The following is a 19976-nucleotide window of genomic DNA, read 5'->3' on the forward strand; positions in this document are numbered from 1 at the left end:
CGCGGCGGGGTGAGCTCCCGTTGTTAATCCCAGCTCCTGCTCACCTAGCAGTTCGAAAACATGCAAATGTGAGTAGATCAATAGGTACCGCTTCGGCGGGAAGGTAACAGCGTTCCGAGTCGTCATGCTGGCCACATGACCCGGAAGTGTCCTATGGACAACGCCGGCTCCAAGGCTTAGAAACGGAGATGAGCACCGCCCCCTAGAGTCGGACACGACTGGACTTTACGTCAAGGGAAACCTTTACCTTTACCTAAGAGACATCTAGAGCACCACTGGAGGAAGACAAAGACTGAACCTGACAGAACACAAGCTAGAGCTGCAATTAAGGCCTACTTTGTGGCAGTAAGAGCGGCGAAACATCAGTATTTCTCCACTCTTATTGCATCCGCAGAATGCTGCCCAGTGGCCCTGTTTAGGGTCACTCGATCCCTGCTAGGGAAAGGGGTCCCGGAAAATCATCTACAGGGCTACTGTGAGTTTTTGGAGCATCTGCAGGATAAAATCGCTCAGATTCGCTCTCAGTTGGACTCCAAGCGTGAAAAAGGGTCTGGGGAGATGCCTAGGGAACGTACTTACTGGTTATCTGGGAACAGTTTGATCCTGTTGGACCTGAGGAAGTAGACAAGATCCTCCGGACTGTAAATGCCACCACCTGTCAATTAGACCCATGCCCCTCCTGGTTGGTGAAGACAGCTCGGGAGGTGACATGTGCTTGGGTCCAGTTGATGGTAAATACATCCTTGCGGGAGGGGGTGTTTCCGACAGCCTTTAAGGAGGCACTGGTATGCCCCCTCCTCAAGAAACCATCACTGGACCCTACTGTGCTGGATAATTTTCGTTCAGTCTCCCACCTCCCTTTTATGGGGAAGGTGGTTGAGAAGGTGGTGGTACTGCAGCTCCAGAGGATCCTGGAGGAAGCGGATTATCTAGTCCCCTTTCAGTCAGGTTTCAGGCCCGGATATGGGACAGAAACAGTATTGGTAGCACTTATGGGTGATCTCTGGCAGGAGCGGGATGGGAGTGCATCCATCCTTGCTCTCCTTGACCTCTCAGCAGCTTTCGATACCATCGACCATGGTATCCTTTTGGGGCGGCTCAGGGAGTTCGGGGTGGGCGGCATAGTGTTGCGCTGGTTCACCTCCTTCCTCCAGGGCCGGTCCCAGTCGGTGTTAATAGGGGAGGAGAGATTGGCCCCATGGCCCCTCCTTTGTGGGGTGCCGCAGGGATCGGTACTCTCCCCTCTCCTTTTTAACATCTACATGAAACCGCTGGGTGAGATCATCCGTCTCCATGGTATGAGGTATCATCAATATGCTGATGATATTCAGTTATATATCTCCATCCCGGGGGAAGTAAGTGATGCTGTGATTGTCCTTTCTAGGTGCCTGGGGGCTGTTGGGGTCTGGATGTGGAACAACAGGGTTCAGCTGAACCCTGGTAAGATGGAGTGGCTGTGGGTTAATGGACCCTCAGCTCCAAGGAATTTGCCATCTTTGGTTCTGGATGGGGTTGCACTGCCCCAGACAGATCTGATGCATACCTTGGGGGTCCTCTTGGACTCATGACTCAAAGAGCTGGTGGCAGTCGTGGCCAGAAGGGCCTTTGCGCAACTTCATGTTGTGTGCCAGTTACGCCCCTTCCTGGAGCGAGAGGCCCTTTGAACGGTCACTCACGCCTTGGTCATCTCCCATATAGACTACTGTAATGCGCTCTACATGGGGCTACCCTTGAAGGGTATCCGGAAGCTACTGCTGGTCCAAAATGCAGCCACGCGGGCAGTTTTTGGTGCCTCAAGATCAGCACATATTACTCCCTTGCTCCATGAGCTGCATTGGGTGCCAGTTTGCTTCCGGATCCAATTCAAGGTGTTGGTTATCACCTTTAAAGCCCTACATGGCATGGGTCCAGGTTACCGAAGGGACCGTCTCATCCCCATTACATCAACCTGTCCCACCCAGTCATGCAGAGAGGGCATGCTATGGATGCCGTCTGCAAGAGAATTCCATCTGGTGGGGTCCAGGAGGTGGGCCTTCTCTGCAGCAGCTCCCACCCTTTGGAACATCCTTTCCCTGGAAGTGAGGTTGGCCTCCTCTTTTCCGGACTTCAGGAAATGGCTGAAGACCTGGTTTTGTCACCATGCCTTGAGTGGGGAGAGGAAGAGCCACTCTTGGGGTTGGTTGGTTCCCTACTCCTGCCAGAACCGGTCTGATCCCCTTTGGGTGGAATTAGATCTGCCATCACTTGGATTTTATTATATTTTATATGTATATTTATTGATATTATTCTGATTTTATTGAATTTTATACTGTTTTATTGTGAATCGCCCAGAGTCCCCCGAGTGGGGGAGATGGGCGGTAATAAAAATGACAAATAAAGAAATAAATAAAATTACAACATAATTGTGGATAATTTTAATTTAGCAAAAGCTATTGGAGGAAAAGAATTCTAATTCTCTCCTAAGAAATTACTTTGTTCCTCAACTCATTCTTAATATCGTCTTGTCCCTTACAGAGTTCCAGTTCCACATTTAAAGGATAAACAATGGCTTTTGAACCCTCTGATGAGACGAAAATAACTAGAAGGAGGTGACTTTGTGGCAGGGGTGGGGGAACAATTAGAAAGTAATAAATATTCCCCCTTCCCTAGTTTCCCTGCTATGATTCATTTTCTCCCAGGAACACATTGCAAGGGAGAAGCCACTGTCAGGTTAATATTATACATTCTCGTGGTGCTGTAATGTATAGTTTGGCCCTTCCTCAGGATTTTTAAACTGTATTGCTCTTTTTTATGTGATTATTAATCATTTAGTCAAAGATCTAAAAATTAGTGTAAAATATGCTGTTTCTAATCAGGTGATTTATTTTTTCTCTTGTTTTAGCAATATCTTTCTGACACCTGTTTTTCTCAGATTCAAGAAGTATGAAAAAATGATAAATTATTCTATCCTGTTCAGAGCCTATCCCAGAAAATTCCATATAAATTTCCCCAGTCTATACTGACTTGGCTGGTTTATCATTATCTAAACAAGCAATGCAAAAAACAAAATAAAAAAAAACTATACAAAGTGCATTTACAGAAACATCCAGCCTATTGGTGTGGGGTATTAGCTCCTATTTCCATCATTGGATTGGTTCTGTCATAAGAGGTCTTTTTAAAGCTTGTATTTACTTTTCTTAGGAATGCTTCACTTTTCTTAATAGTTGAGAGGGAGGGTATTTTATAGTAATTAGTTGATTAACAATTAGCTGATATCTGAAGTAAGACAAAAGGAGATGTTTCAAGATATAACTAGCTTGGAGAAATATATTTATCAGTAGTTACAATGTGAGGGCATTTTTCCTCCCCAGTTAAAATTGATACATAGTACTGATTGTAATATAGTGGTTACGTATAAGCTGTGTGCCAACAAATCCCCAGTGCTCTGTCATCAGTTTATGAGGTTCAGAGGGAAGGTGCCATCTCTTAGCCTCAGCTTCCCCTTTGCAATAGTAATATTGGCTCACCTTATTAAGCAATCATATAGGAATTACTGTGGGAATGTATGCAGATGTTTGAACAGCGTATGTTATGTTATGTTGCATTTTCAACCAATATAAAACAAGCCACAAAACCTCCTGCTTTTTCCCATATATCACACAGCTTCAGAATTTTCTCCTGTCATATCTGACGGTGGCCAAAAAGATAACTTACTGTAAAATAACAAAAAAGGAAAAAGGAACACCAGTAATTTCTAATAAAGATGGCTTGGTCCTGGCTACTAAAGAGCCTGTTAAAACCATTGAGAGATGTTTGTAACTGATACACTGGGGTTCTCTGTTGATGTTTCTTTTTACCCATCTGGAAGTGGAATTTTAGTCAGAGAAAACACTTGGATGTTCTTTTATATGTGATGGGGAACTGAATAGCTTTCAGTTCACAAAGAGCCATGTCCACTACACTCATTATGTCTAGGTGCTTTTCTCTTGGGCCTGTTTGGTTCATGCTTCTGAGAGAGTGCACTAGTAGCACTGATAGGATTTGCAGTTGACTTGGAAAGATCCAAGCACGGGCTTTAAAGAGGAAGGAAAAAATACAGATTTTATTAAGCAAGAGCACATATTCAAATTGGATTATCTCAAATTTTCGGAAGCATCACTGCATTGATTGGCTGGCCTGGAGTGGGAGAGGCTATGCAGAGACACACCAGAGTGTGTGCAATTGGATCTCTTCCATTAGACTGATCAATAACTGCTGCACAAGTGTGGTGGGTAGTGTGGAGTGGTGTTACAAAACTGAATAAATATAGATGTGAGAGCTGAGAAATTGCATTACAACCAGAGGATCCAAGACCAACATATATAACCCTTTCACCTTAACACCCAGAGTCCTGGGAATCTTAAGTCATTCAGGAGCAGGGGCCTGGCACTGGAGAAATCCAAGATAAAGCAACATTCTGTGCTATTCAGTCAGTACAAGATTTAAAAGTAGATGCATGACCTTTATCATATCTAATTATGCTTCTGTGGGCTATACTTGGGTCTAGATGGAAGATTTCAAAACTTACTTGGAATTTTGAGAAAATATCATAGGCAGCCCATCATAACATAGTTACATGTTGGGCAGAGTGCTTTGCATTATGCAGTGATTGAGTGGTAACTATAACTAGTCATAAAATAGCAGTTTCACAGAAAGGTAAACTGGTAGTTTAAAAGAAAAGCAACTTACCTAGAAATTAGAATACATTATAGAGATAGTGTTTGGCCCCAAAATACAAGTCCGCTTCTTTGAATTCACCATTATGTTTCTCTGCACAGTTATTTCTTTCTGTCACTAAATCATTCTCCTGAAATCCATCCTGGATTATCCCCCTAGTATCTTGCTCTTACTAAATTAAGTCAATTACCTGGGTTTATACAGGATTAAACCATAATTAACCACATTAGCCAGTCACATTGTAACCAAGTGGCTACTGAGCACATTTTCTATCTGAACATTCACTACATTTTACTTGTCTTTCTTTGAGACTGTAGTGTGGTGTCTCTGATCTTATCAAGTAGTTGGTTCCCCCCAACACACACACCACTAATTTAGTGAAGTTTTGGCAGATGACTTCTGGTCTTTTTCTTGAACATCTATTCATTTTGAAAATCTGCAACTCTAAAAACATAAGAGTTGGCCTATGTGGGGCTCAAATGTATGCTGGTAACTGAAAATAACAAAGTGAATGTGATATTTTGCCCCTTTTTGGACACTATAGCTAATGGACCCATGGTTTACTCAGTTAAACCAACTTCCTGGATTCAAAACAAACTACCTGGCCTGGGTGTACTAGGGCAAAATGTGAGTAGAGACTTTGTGTGTCATGCAAATACAGCAACTAAATGATTAAATATTTTTGAAATCTAAACCAAATTTTAAAAATTGGAAATGAAGTATATGGTAGGTCTGTCTATCTTGGGCAGGGGGTTGGACTAGAAGACCTCCAAAGTCCCTTCCAACCCTATGATTCTACGATTCTATGATCTATCTTGTGGTAGGTTAGTGGCACAGGAGCATGGTATTGCCCTCAAGATACATCATTCCAACAAAAGAAAGTATTTGTCTCTGGCAGTTTGAGGACTGATTGCTTATACCATTTGTCATGTTGCTTTATAAGTAGCAGGCCATAATGTCAAAATACTTATTAACAATTCCAAGTGCCTATGGAGAAGTGGACGTGATTTTTGGAGGACACATGGGCTATATGTCTTTGTTCCCATGCTGATTAAGGTCTGTATTTGTGGGCATTATTGGAAAGTGAGGTACAGGTTAAATTTGACAGATTAATGATACCTCTCCCATATCTCATAATGTAATAAAATTATTCCTGTGCACATCTGCTACAAATTTCCTTCTCACATTTTGTGAACTAAACCAGTTTTGCTGAGGCAGCCATACTGGACCACATCTAATTAGTGTACATTTAACATTTTGTTTTGCTTGGACCAGACAACACATCAGTGACCTATTGACCTTTCTGTTCAGTTGAGAACCCCCTGGCAGCTGGGAACTCTTGGAATGCATCCTGCTGGATTTTTTTTTCCTTTTTCTTTTCTTTTCTTATCCTTCATATGTAGTGGGCCCAGACATGTTTGGATGAAGGTGCTGACTGGAGTGACATTTGGGCCAGAAGATAGCATTTGCCTCCGTAAGCTATTTCCTGAATATGATTTAAAGTAATAAGTGAGGAAGAAACCTATAATAAAGTCAGCACTTTGCTTATTAAGGGGAAAAGACTGTGCTGGGCTAGGAATAACATTAATTAGACAGATATATGAGAAGCTGGGAAGCTTTTCAGAGATATATATACATATATGGTGCCTCCAAGATGGATGAATGGGAAGATTAGTATCCACATTCTTGGCATAAAGAGAGAGAGAGAAAAAGAGAAGAATTTGGGGTGGAGCATGCAGCCTTATGTAAAAAATTATGTTTTTTGAGTTGTAGATTTTCAAAATGAATAGTTGTAATAATTTTGTAGACAGTTCATACTGATCACTGAAAGTATCCTTAAGATTCACTTGATTCAAGTGGTTCCCATAAAGTTTATGTTTAAGTGTGGGTTCTCCTGATTGCTTCAGAAAAAGATACAGGTATTTGTTTCTATTCTCAGGATATAGTAATTGACTGCATTCATCCTTCTCATGGTTAATTCCCAGTTTGCTTCACTGGTATCCTTTTCCTTCTCTGCTCCAGTTAAATATAGCTGCTGATTTTGGTGATTACTATTAAAATTTTAACAAGGATCATAGTGTCTTTCTGTTATTTTTATGAGACCATTTATGGGTGGAGAGATAATACCTTCAAACTAGAGGTTCCTAAGCATAGAAGCAGCATATGATAAACCTTCCACATGCCACACTGCAGAGGAAAGGAAAGTAGGATGCTCATGTACCCAAGAGTCTAATTTACACCCCTAGACTTATTACTGTCATTTCCCTCTGTGTTGACTTCTAGTCACTTTCAGTTCTCCACTATGCCAGGTTTTATTTCCTGTTCCTTTGTCTACTTCTCATTCAGCCTTTGTTTCTATTGATTGAAGAGTAGATGGGCTGTGAAGAGACATAGCTGCCACCTACTAGTATTCAGTATGCCTTGTGGTTCTCCCTCACTTTAACAATGTTTAATTATTCAGAGCATTTCCACGCTATCACTATTTCAACTCTCCAGTCCATCAAAAACAGCTTGGAAATAATCCACAATCATCCTTCCTGCTACTGAATTTACAGCACTGAGAATGCAGAGCAAAAATCAGTATTCTACCCTAAGGTCCTGAAACATCAACAAAAAACTTTTACCCTGGTTCCAGAAAAGTGGAAAAGAAAGTTGGGTGGTGGTGGTGGGGCATAAAAATCCAAACAGCCTGGTGCTCTGCACACTAGGTATATTCTGCAAGAAAAGAGAGAGTCTAGCATTCTTGTCAATCTCAGTTTGCTCCCTTGCTAGGGATACTAAGGAGGAAATGTAGAGGTGTCAGGCCACCATCCTCTTACAGAATCTGCTAGAACAACTGAAGTTCAGCAACAAGGAGGAGGAGAAGTGAGGTAAGAATTCATCTAATGAGGAAATGCCTTGCTTCCAAGTGCCACAAAACTCCAGAGTTTCTAGATGAAAACTGATTTCCTCTTGTACTACAGCTGAGCCAGAAATAAATGGCTTGGCTGCTAAAGAGAGATGACAACACATGATTACAGAAAATCGAATATAATTTGGGAGCAGCACAAACATCTTATGTATGCCCATAATTTAAAGATGAGCAATGACTCCAGTAAAAAAAAAAGTTGTACTATTGGAGCATTCAAGTGTCTTCCTATTGGTTGCTTGATAAGCACTACTGAGAAAGTCCACAGAGCTTATTGCAGTGTTGGGAATCATTTTGTTTTTCTTTCTTGAAATTGATCCATATTGTTCATGATCTTGTTTTACTTAGGTTTAGTAGGATTGTGTGCCAACAAATCCAGTTGTTGGGGAGATAAGCTGAATGTATCTGTGTGACAGCTGACAGTTCTTGGTGTTCGTCAGGTTGGGAGCCTGTAGGCTACCAGATGTTGTCTGAACAGAAGCCATGTGAAGTAAAGGAAATGAGTGGGAGCAAAGAGACCATTACATAGAGTGACCTAGGTTTCATACATAGCTGTAAGCCACAGTGGAGCTTGCGTAGTATGGTTTAATATATTTGCTTAGTGTGGTTTAATATATTTGTGAACAGTTGTGATACATACAATAAAACTTGATCAAATAGCTCACAGTTTAGAGCACTTATTTTATCAGCAAATCTGCAGTACCTAGGACAGCTCATGAAATCACACAGATATTTCTCTGAGAAAATCTGAAAATTGATGTTAGCCTCAGTTCTATTCTTCAGCTAAAGTTGATTGGAATTTAAAGGGCATGTTGTGTTGCAACCCTATAGGTTAAAAGAACTGTTAAGAGCAATAATTGTTGATGAGTGGCAGGAAAAATGTTCTGAGGGCAGCCCTGCTAGCTTTGTTCTTATTTTATTTCCTTCTGCTTTTCCACAGACTTCATTGTACCCCCTTTTTCTTTTCCTGCTCTTCCTCTTTTTATTTTAGTATGGCTGCATACTAGCATTGCCATTCTAGGCAGGTGTTTATCCCTCAGAGCTCTTGAGACAAAGGAGAAAGCTCATTACTTAACAGTGGATCTTACCCCCATGTAGGGCAGCTAGCAGGGAAGTAGACAGCAGGAACTATGGCTCTGCTTGTGCTACAGAACTTAGGATCCAGACTCATTTTGCTGCTCCATGAGGAGGTCAAGAAGGCAGAGTTTCCAGAGAGGTGAATTATCAGAGGGAGTGGTAACAGTGGGTCAGCAGGGGGTAATAGAGTTAAGGTACGGAATCTTGTGGGGAGCCCAACATTAAAGCAATGAATGGAACTTAATCTGCCCTGAGCAAGGGTAGCAGGGCCTTTAATATTATGTCAGGCACATAGCCTGTGCTGGTGAGCTATCCTTCATAGAAGCTAATGCCACTGGGATAATTGAATTAGCCCCTCTTTTGAAAGAAAAAGTATGGGGTTGGCAGCTGGGCATTCATGCCTTGCAGCTGCAAAAGGAATGAGCAGTGGACTGCAAATTCAATCAGGTGAATGGGAAGAAGGACGCAGGTGTTCCCCTCACTTCCATCCAACCCCCTTCCCCAATCCAGTAGACTTCATTTGAGTCTAGTAGGTTGCAATAGCAAAGACACATCCCATTTCCTATTCCAACCTACTAGAAGCCACTCCTTCCTTTTCCCCAAAGTTCATTAGGTCTTCATTTTCTATTTGTCTAGATAATTAAGGGAATCCTTGCTGCTCTATCTTGTTTCCAAGATGGTGATTTGGCTTACAATATAAATGTTTCATTCTGATTATCAGGAGAAAAAATCTAAATCACTCTTGAGTTATATGCAGCACAGTATGAAAATGTGAGTAACCTGGTTACTAGTTATATGAGTAACCTCCATGTTGATTGCAGGCTTCAGGCGAAGTGCTAAAGTGATCTGTTTCATGCCATGAGGCTTGATTTAATAGAGAGGAACATAACAGGGAGATGAACAGTAAACCTGTGGAGGTCCTCCTTGGGGCTCTGCATTGCTTACCAACCTGGGCAAAAGTTCTAGTAGTTTTCAGTCAAAAGTGAGAAGGAAGTTTATTGATCCTATGAGAAGGACCAACTGTACTTGTTCTTACCCCATCTCCACCTATTTTTATATATTTCTTTTTAGTTTTTCAACCTAGGCTTTCCCAGAATTCTAAATATAATGAGCAACAGTGTCGTAGCCTTGCCATTTAACTTTTGAAGGAAATACATTGAAGGAGTTACAAATAGGAATTTACTCATAATTTGCAGGTACAAAATCACAGCATCAGGAATTTTAAGTGAAGTAGAATGTACCATCTGATTGAAAAGCCACTTGACCAATTGATGGTTTTAATACATTACCATACATGTATTATAGAAAAACAGCATGTAAGTTGTGCATGACAAGCATACACATGCCTTTTTCACATCTCTTAGTGATTTAATCGATAACTTGCCATAGGGCCATGTGGAGTTCTTGGGCCAATTTCAAAGATGTTTAGCAAGTAATCAGTTCAGACTTAAGACATGAGTGATTTTTCCCTTCTCCAGCAGTGTGAAAGGTAGGGAAGAAGTGGGAAAGAGAAAAGGGGTAGCAAAAAGAGTAAGAAAATGGATGATAAAGTGGGCCTGTTTCTTTGGTGCAATGAACCCAATGAAAATTAATATCTTTTTAGCCCAAAAGTTGCATTCATCCTTCCTAGGCCGTGGTACCTATATTGAACATTTTAAATGATCTTTACAAAGGGAAAAAAGGCACACAAAAGCAAACTACCTATTTAACATAACATGTTGTTGGACCCTAAGTAGTTCATGAAAAACGGTAAGTGACATCTTGATTGCAGGAAAGAAATATTGGCCACTAACGCATTCAGTGACTGAAATAAATTGAATAAGGGGTGATGGATGGGAACTTTGAAACTTCAGTTTCAAAAAGAAATAATCTAATCATTCTTTTGCAAAACAAAAGCACTGTTTGTTTGCCTGCTTACTCAAGTTCAACATGCACATATTGTGTATATCTCAATATAAAGATTTTTTTTTTAAATGCAGACAGAAAGCTATGTTCTGAGACTAGGTCAAAGGACAGATTGTATGCACATGTCAGTAAAATCACTTAATTCTGTTTGTTTGTGGTAACTGCAGCAGCTGTTATAGAAGGAGGTAGGTCTTTCCCATCTGCAGTTGAAGTGTTTTGAACTACAGGTTGCATCAGCTGCAGTTTGATTAATGCTGAGAAATGTTGCAAGTTGTAGTCCAAAACTCTGAAGGGACAAGAGGCTTGAGGTAGAAAGAAGAAGAGAAGTAAAGGGGAGATTTGGGAAACCACTTTCTGAGGACTTGGCATAAACTCTGTTGACTGGTAAAAGGGGTTGTTTGTAGCTGGAATATGAGCTAGGAGAACAAAATGGCTTTCCTTTGCTATAAGATTCTAATTACTGCTAATGCACTGATTTTTTTATATAGAGAGAAGAGGCAGGCAACCTTTTTGAGGATTATACTTTTAAAACATTAATTCTTGTTTTGTGGCTCTTGTCTCCCGGAAGTGATAACAGTTATGCTCCCAGATTTATTTATACATTTTTAAGAAGCTAAGATAAGTGTATAGGGCTATTTTAGGTGGTTTGCTGCTGAACTAGAGATGTGTGCTTTGGGGGGCTATATTAAAGGGGCTCAGGCCACATGCAGCACATGGACTGTGAGTTGCTCACCCCTGTTATAGACTGTTTCAGTTGCATGCTCGTATGTCAGCTCTACCTGCAGGCTAGGTGGAATGAGGGTGACAAGAGAAAAGGCTAAAGAAGACAATAGTGACCTATCGCGGACTTCTTTGCTGCTCAAATTAGGTTTTGTCACAATTTTCTAGGTTTTAAGAGGAATTGAGCAATTGTAACAGTTTGGGTGTCTGAATTTACTGTAATTGATAAGTTTTGTGGTGGCACATGGCCCAAGCATTTGCTTGTCCATATCCCAAATTTTGAGTACTTTGAAAATTCAGATTCTGACACTTCATAGTACTGTATATCAGTGAGGTAGTTAAATAAACAACTTGCCATCAAGTTTCAAAATGCATTGGATAGTTCATTCTGGGTCTCCTTGACCAAACTAAACCCCAAATTATAGGGTAATTTTCTCATATCTACAACACTCAATGTGTATGTAGACTATTCCTCCTCCTATCCGTTAATGCTATTATGTACTCTTTTTCTGCATTTTGTGTTCTCTTGATCAGCTTTATTTTTTAAAAAGCACCTTCCTTTTGCTCCACCTCCCTTTACTATCCAAAAATGATTAGAAAGAATTATTGCCATTAGGACATCTTTCCTGGTGAAAGGAGAAAATCGCCTCATTCATAATTTATACCCTCAATTACTATTAATAAAGAAATATTTCAGCAGGAGATCGCCTGGGAAAATTACACGTAACATTGCATTAACATTCTATTTGAACATTTTCATCACATTTGTTATAGAGTTAATAAGAGGGATATGCTCCCCTGACTTCTTCATGAAATTATGGGCTGCCTATGATAGTTTAATCTTTTAGACTTTATATAATATATTCACTTTGCTAATTGAGCCATCCAAGGAGCAGTTAGGGATGTACTTAAATGGAGAAGACAAAGTAATCAAGGCCATGACTTCCTGACTAAAGGATTCTCTTCCGGAGATGAGTTGCATGCATGAATCAGATGCACATATGCTTTGTGTTTCTCTTGATGCCTTACATAGTTAGTTCATGTTCTGCTCTGTCCAAATCTTAGTCTGGGTTGAGCACTTGTTTAAATGAGTTTATCATCTAAGTTCAATACATGTGAAGCTCTGGATCTGTAGTAGTGATGGCAGAAAGTGGAACACTGAGCTATTTATAGCTAACACTGAAGCTATAAAAATAGGTGACATGTTGGAGATGATATGAATATCTAGAACTGGCAGAGTGAGTTCAATTTAGGTTGTGCATCATTTGCTTCTGTGGGCAAGGATGCACATACGTTGACTCTGCAGAGACTTTTGAAATGCAGCTCTTATCATCATTCACCATTGGCCAGGCTAGTAAGGGTTGATGGAAATGACGTTGAGTAACATCTGGAAAGCAGGCCTCCAGATTGCCATTCTGAGCACAAGGTGTCATTTTTTATTACTCTGGCTAGTAGCAACTCAAATAATTTTTCTTCAGCATTTTCTATTTTTTTTTTTAATTGTGCCTGAAAATAATCCCAGAAGTTGAATTTTGCTGGAGTTGCATGGAATTATTTAACATTCTTCTTTTCTTTGTTTTTGTCTGATTCTGGGATCTTATTGTTCCCAGACTAAGGTTATACTCTTCAGTATTGCTTTCTCTGTTTCATCCACTCTAGTCTGTTTTACCAGCTTCTTACTACCAATTCATGAAGTCTTTTGAGACAAAGTAAGACTTTTTGAAATTTCACATTTAACCTTCTTGACAGTATAAATAATTTTCTGTTCGGGGATAAATAATGACTTAATGAATTTGGAATTTAAATGTGTTGAAATGGATATTAGAAATTAATTAACTTGACCACGAAGATGATCAGTTAAGTAGTAATCATAGGAGGTTCCTAGTCCATCAACAGAAAATGGTGGATATAGAATTCACACAAAAATACATAAACAGACAAGACAATACCATCCTACTTCTTCCATTCCTATATAAGAGCACTTCCCAATCAAGTTTTTGTGTAGCCACTTTTGTTCTTGCCAATCAGAAGCAAGATAGACAAAGAAACAGAGTAAAGTGCTTAGTTTGTAAAATATAATTGGCTGAAATTTGATCAGGATGGAACAGGAGTATAAACAGGAACGGCTTTGTAAACACAACTGCAGCTGGGATAAATTTAGCTGGTTGGGACTGCAGACTCAGCACTGCAGGACACAGTGTCAAGGCATTCTTGCAAGGAGAGGAAACTGGATAAACAAAGCTTGTCCCTTCAGTTGTTCTCTTAAATGTAATGCAACATTGTTTCTCGTATCAAACAATTGTTCCTCACATTGCAGGGATCAAGTATAAATTTGATGTAAATTTGCCGTTACCTTTTACAATACTTTTTAAAGTGATGATTTGCTTGTGAATCTATGTCATATCTAAATTATAGCTACTTTCTATGTCCTTCAGCTGCTATCCAATTGAAGGAAATTATTCTGAATGTTCAGAATGAATAATCTGCACACTACATGGGTAGTTTGTATATGGTTCCAAAACTGTCCTTTCTGAGCAAGTACCTGATCCAACATTCACATTCATGCACAGAATCTTTGAAGAAAGCAAAGATATGACTCTCTCTACACCGGTTGGTTACACTTTATAGGGAAATGTATCTTGAAGATCAGTCATGATTTTCCTGCTGCTACCTAGAAATGATAACACATATGCTAAGTAATTATTTATTAAGGTTTTTTCAAGTAGTAGTCTCAAATAGCGCTCTTGCTTTGTAGGAATAGTACTTTGAATCATAGTCTTCACGACAAAGCATTTTTGAATTCTTCATAATTTCTGATTCTGTGGATCACTTGCAACCATTACAAAAGGAAACCTCAAAACCTCAAAGCAATATGCTTTCCAATTAGTTATACCAATTAATTTCAGCCGGACAGTACTGGTCTATCCTGGAAGGTCATCTGATGTTCATCGCTCATAAAAACAGGGATGCCCACATTCACCTTTTCAAGCACATGTATACATACACCTACATATTGGCAGAAAGATTTGCATATCCAGAGCATGCTACCCATGTTTGATATAAAATCCAATGACATGTGACATTTGATAAAGGTCATTTCTCCCCCAAGAATTCATAACTCTGCCCCAGCCAAATAATCCACAAGGTCATTGTCTCTTCAGTAAAACTATTGATCCCTCCTAAGGTTATGAAAAGCAGGATAGGGATTACTCTATCCATCCAACATAAGGGGTTTAAGAAAGAGGTTATGGGGTAATTTCTCATTTTTAGGAGAGTTTATCATTAATATGATAGCAGGTACAGTGGCTGCATAAGAGGAAGTAAGTAGCTGAAAACAAGTCAAATCTGTACAGGCCAGACACAGCTGTTCAGTGAATAAGGCAAAGTATAGAAATAAAATATGCTGGCAAGGTTTTAGAAGTTATACTGCAAAATCAGTTTCTAAATACACTAGTAACTTTAATGATATCTAATATTTCTTATTGCTGATGCATACTAGATAATCAAGAAAGCCAAGCATGCCAAAAATAAATCAATATGTGTTTCATTGATTATAGAAAGGCCTTCAGTTAATGTCAACTATGTCAAGCTGCGGAATGTCCTTAGAAAAATGAGAATCCCAGAACATCTTATTGTCCTCATCCAAAATCTATACACAGATCAGGAAGCCATAGTCCAGACAGAATGTTGTGAGACAGATTGGTTCCAGGTCAGTAAAGGAGTGAGACAAGGCTATATACTCTCCTGTTATTTATTCAGTTTATATGTTGAATATGTATCCAGGGAAGCTAGATTGGATGAACATAGGCATGGTTTAAACTGGAGGAAGAAACGTCCATAGCCTGTCCTATGCAGGTGACACCACTCTGATAGCTGAAAATGCAAATGATCTGCAAGCTCTAGTAATTAAAGTCAAGGAGCACAGTGAAAAAAGGGAGTAAGATTAAATGTAAAGAAGACCAAACACAGCTATAAAGAAAACATGTCAAGAAATACATAGTAGACTAACACTTGGTAAACTAGCAATTAAGGCCTTGGAAAAGGTATTCAGATGCTGTGATGTGTCTCTGCCTATAAAGATCAGAATCAAGCAGACAGTGGTGTGACTCTGTGGAAGCAAAAGTTGGACTTTGAAGAAGCAGGATAGAAAGAATATTGCTGCTTTTGAACTTTGATGTAGTTTGGTTTCAACTCCTGAAAATATTATAGTTAGCCAGGAAAACAAACTAATTGATTGTAGAACAAATCAATGCAGAGTTCTCACTCAAAGCACAATGACCAGGTTCAAATTACCATATTTTGGCTGCATTAGGCAAAGACCTAACTCTCTCAAGAAGTCTGGAAAGCTGAAAAAAAGTGGAAGGAAAGGGAAAAAGAGGATGACCAGCAGCAGTGGCAATGGGTATACTGCTGGAAGATCTGAAGGACCAGGTTGAGGACAGATCATCCTGGACAAAATCTATCTGTGTGGTCACTAAGAATCAACACTAACTTGATGATACTTCACCATTGTTTACATTTTGCCTAGAGTTTCTATATATCTCGTCTCCAACTGCAGTCCAAAGATTAACATACAAGAAATACTGCAGTTATGGAATGCCATGAATAAGAATCAAGTGAGATAAGTAAACTGCTTACTGTTCAAATTATTATATTGAAAGATTCAGTTTCATAAATCCTTGATATCCCAAGTAGGTTCAGTGTTCTTAAAGAAAACTGATTGATTGATCGATTATGTGCTGTCACGTCATTGTTGACTCTTAGTGATCACATAGATAGATTTTCTCCATGAAGTTCTGTCCCTAACGTGGTCCTTCAGGTCTTCCAATGGTGCACCCATTGCCACTGTAACTAAGTCCATCCACCTTGCTGCTGGTCATCCTCTTCTCTTTCCTTCCATTAAGAAAACTATTCAAGGATTATAGTAGTATAGCAACAGTGTACTAAACTTGCTACCTTCTATGTCTCATGCCTGTACAGTGTGATACTGTTTCTTACAGCTCTCTAGGTTGAGGAACAGGAATTCTGCCACAGGATTGCCAACTATCTGAACTACTGTAATTTGTTGGATGATTTTAATTCAGAATTAAGCAGAGAGAGTTCAGAAACATCTTTGCCAGGGCTACATAGTCTGAATCAAACAACTGCCTTTAGAAGTAATTCAGACATACCAGTTGGATTTATACATTAAACTAGGGCATGGTTTAGGCATCTAGCAAAATAATCTGGTGATTTTAGATAACTTCTAGTCTTGAAACTGAGGACATTTTCCCATTCCTTAATTACAAGTCATGGTATCTGAATAATCCTTGATCCTCTCCCTGGCTTGTTTTTCTCTGGACAGTAATGTAGTAGCTTTGTGTGACAATTTAATATTTGCAAAGCTTGATGCGTGTATAAAATAAAGGACTGCAACTGAAATTTGCCATTTGCAGTTTGTTGAGAGCACCTCGCTGAAGGCTAAGCTACATTGAGGAAGAGTACACTATACTTCTACTGAGGTAGTTTTTCCAAACTGAGAAGACTGTAGCGGATGGAGTCCCTTCATTGCTGTCTAAACTGCTGTGAGTTATGGTTTTTTCAGCCTCTAATTATACAGTCAGCCCCAATCGCCTCTTCCTAACAAGGCTGACAGGCCAATCTCTCAAGAGCCCTTAATGTGTTATCATCTCTTGCTGGGTGACCTCATATTTCTAACTGCTCCAAGCAGGGAGGGAGGGAGGGAGGAAGGAAAAGTGTCATCGTCTCCTCCCCCATCTCCTGTAAGCCCACATCCCCAGGCTCATCTGCTCAGGCAAAGATCAGCCCATCCATCACTTCCCCGTTTGGGCTATTAGATGATTAAAGGCATTTTTTATAATATTTGGATGAGTTTTCAAAGCTTCTTGAAAGTGTCTGATTAATATCCATTTAACCCCTTCCTGATCAGGATGTAGATCAGCAAGTTGGAGAGAGATGCATGGGCAAGGCTGCAAGATGTTTCTGCTTTTTGAAGGACCTTGTTCCATTGGTTCATACTCAGCATTTGACAAGGTGTGATTCATGTTCCCTGGACACCTGCAGGAAACAGTTCTTCCTAGTGGTTTTTGAGGTTTTAACGGTTCCAGGGGAACAGGAAATGGGACCTTGGTTTGTTATGCAACAGGCTGTGCACATGTATAGAGTCCTGGAAATTGATTCCTTAGTTGCCCTTTACAACAGTGGGCCTGGATGGATAGCAGTTCTGTGACCTAGCAAGAACAGCAGCCATTGATGGGAACATCATGGAATGTTGGCATGTTAGCTTCATCTATATGTTTGCCTGTGTTTTACTAGAACCACCCATAGAACGAGAACATAACAGCCTGATTAATGTAGGCTTTCTCTCTCTTCCAGTCAAATAAACCTACCCAAACTGTTGCTTGTATAGGTAGGTTTTGGCCACTGCTCACCACCAGAATCATATCTCCTTCAAGTTTTATTTGTTTTGCTTGGTTTAGTCTGAAATATTATAAACCATTCAGTTCTTCAATTAAGTATCCTAATAGCATTTACAACTAATGCTTCATTTCTAAAAGCAAAGCTGGTAAATTAGGCCAGCTCAGATTTTTTGTATGTTAACTAATGAATTAATGAATTATATATATTTATAAACTCCCCACCTCCTAAGACTCTAGGCGGTTTATAGTAATAAATGCCAAAAAGATAAATCAACCATATCTAAAAACAAAGAAACCAATCGTTAAAAAAATTAATTCCTCTCAGGCCAAAACAACCACAAAATCCATATAAAAATGGCAGCCCAGAGTCACCCCAAAATCTCACAAAACAATGTTAAAAATAATAACTCATATGCCTGTTTAAACAAAACAGCCTTAATAGCCCTGTAGAAGTTCAGTAAGGAGGATACTGGAATAATTTACCTTGAAAATTGCTGCAAATTTATTGAGATTTGTTTTTACAATTACAGAGGACTGGAAAATATTTAAAATATTCCATTCTCATTTATTCCTAACTAATGTTATTGACAATTAATGTAACTTTTGCAAGTTAAATAATTAAAGTTTTTACTTCCAGGGCCCTGTTATTACACTGGATAAACTTTGTAAGAGGTTAGCTGTAAATTAATCAATACTTGTTTTTCTATTTAGGGTGAAATGAAGTGGTTTAAATAGAATATTCAGATTTACATTACTTTGTTAAGATAAGGGCATATGGTTAGGATATCATACATGCCAAATTTTTCTTTCTTTCCTCCCTTATATTGTTAAAGGAAACCACCATTTTGCAACTGAAGAAACAATGGGAAATACATACAAAGCTTAGAAATCTAATGTCACATTGAAGGATGTGAAAATTTTAATTAAACATTAATGTGTTTGGTTGATCAGGAGAATTATGTTGAATGACATACTTATGTCAGAAGCTGAAAGACGTGAAGATTAGAGAGCATGGAAATATGGGAAAAGGACTAATTGTCCCTGTCTGCTAGAACTCTGCCCAAGGTTCCATTTGATTTTGGAGGTCAAGTTTCCAAAATTTTCTTTGCAATGATAAAGCTTGGATTCTCACCAGGACACATTTTTTACAGGATTACAAGCATATGAGTTGTGTATGAACAAACAGCATACACAAAGGCTCTTTGCAAGAGGTATCTTAGTAATTAAAAATCACTGAGAAACAAAATATGATCCAGGATTCAAGTTGATCTGTAAAACTGTAAAAATGCCCAATCTGTAATTAGCTGATTAATAGGACTGTCTGTTGCTCTGGAAAGGGGTAGAGCCATGGTGATAAAGTGATTAAGGTATTGGACTTGCACTGGGAGACCCAGGTTCAGGTCCACCTTCAGCCACAGAAGTTCACTGAATGATTTTGAGCCAGTCATTTCCAGACTGACCTACCCTCTCTTGTGGAGGAAAATGGGAGGAGGATGTATATAGTTTTCCTTGAGCTCCTGAACAAAAGAAAGGATATAAATCAATAAATAAATATAGTCTCAGGTTGCCTACATATGAAAATGCGATGGCCATTCACAGAGATGGTTTAACAGCTTTTAGCTTTTTAAAAATGGATTCTACAGTAAAACATTGCTGTGCTTTGGGAATAATACAGAAAAGTTATATTGACATGCACAGGGACCTGAAGGTAACATCTGCTTGCTACTCTTTAAAACAGCTAGGTCTTCTGTGAGATTGTCCGGCCAGCAGCTTTAAAGAGTTGTTACAAGTACTGCATTTGTGCTTCTGCATGTTTCTGAAGTACTGCACAGCATTATTCTACAGTTCAATTTACATAAAACATGGACATTATTTCTACAGTTCTTCTTGCCTAATCTCTTAATATGTGGTTCTTTGTGAGCAAATATTAGGTATTGGGATCTACAAAAATCAGTCTGTTTACAACTGTTCTTTTTGTGTGTTCTTTATATGATTGAAGCTGCAGCTTTGGATACCTAATCCCATGGTAATAACTGAATTTGGAAAATCTCTACTGTTAAATGTCACTTGCTCAGCTGTAGGAGTCAGTTGATTGATCTTCTTCCTTCTGATGCTGATTGTCATATCTCATAATCTCAATTTCTTGTCAATTGATTGCCAGATAGAAGCGACAGCCAAGGAGGGCCACCAGTGTCTGCGGGGGCCAGCCAGCGCATGGCGTTAACTTTCCCCCTCTGTAAGTGTTTATTCTT

General features: G+C 39.4%; 1 protein-coding gene across 2 annotated transcripts in view; it reads left to right on the forward strand.

Annotated features, from left to right (window-relative positions):
• RNF220 (ring finger protein 220) overlaps positions 1–19976 on the forward strand; it is a 373167-nt gene that overhangs the window by 99036 nt on the left and 254155 nt on the right. For both annotated transcript variants that reach the window (XM_063297793.1, XM_063297794.1), the window contains exon 3: positions 19886–19960. In XM_063297793.1, coding sequence (XP_063153863.1) covers positions 19886–19960 — 75 coding nt within the window. The remainder of the gene's footprint in view (positions 1–19885; positions 19961–19976) is intronic.

This window comes from Candoia aspera, chromosome 3, assembly GCF_035149785.1.
Source record: "Candoia aspera isolate rCanAsp1 chromosome 3, rCanAsp1.hap2, whole genome shotgun sequence".
In the NCBI taxonomy this organism is placed as follows: Eukaryota; Metazoa; Chordata; class Lepidosauria; order Squamata; family Boidae; genus Candoia; species Candoia aspera.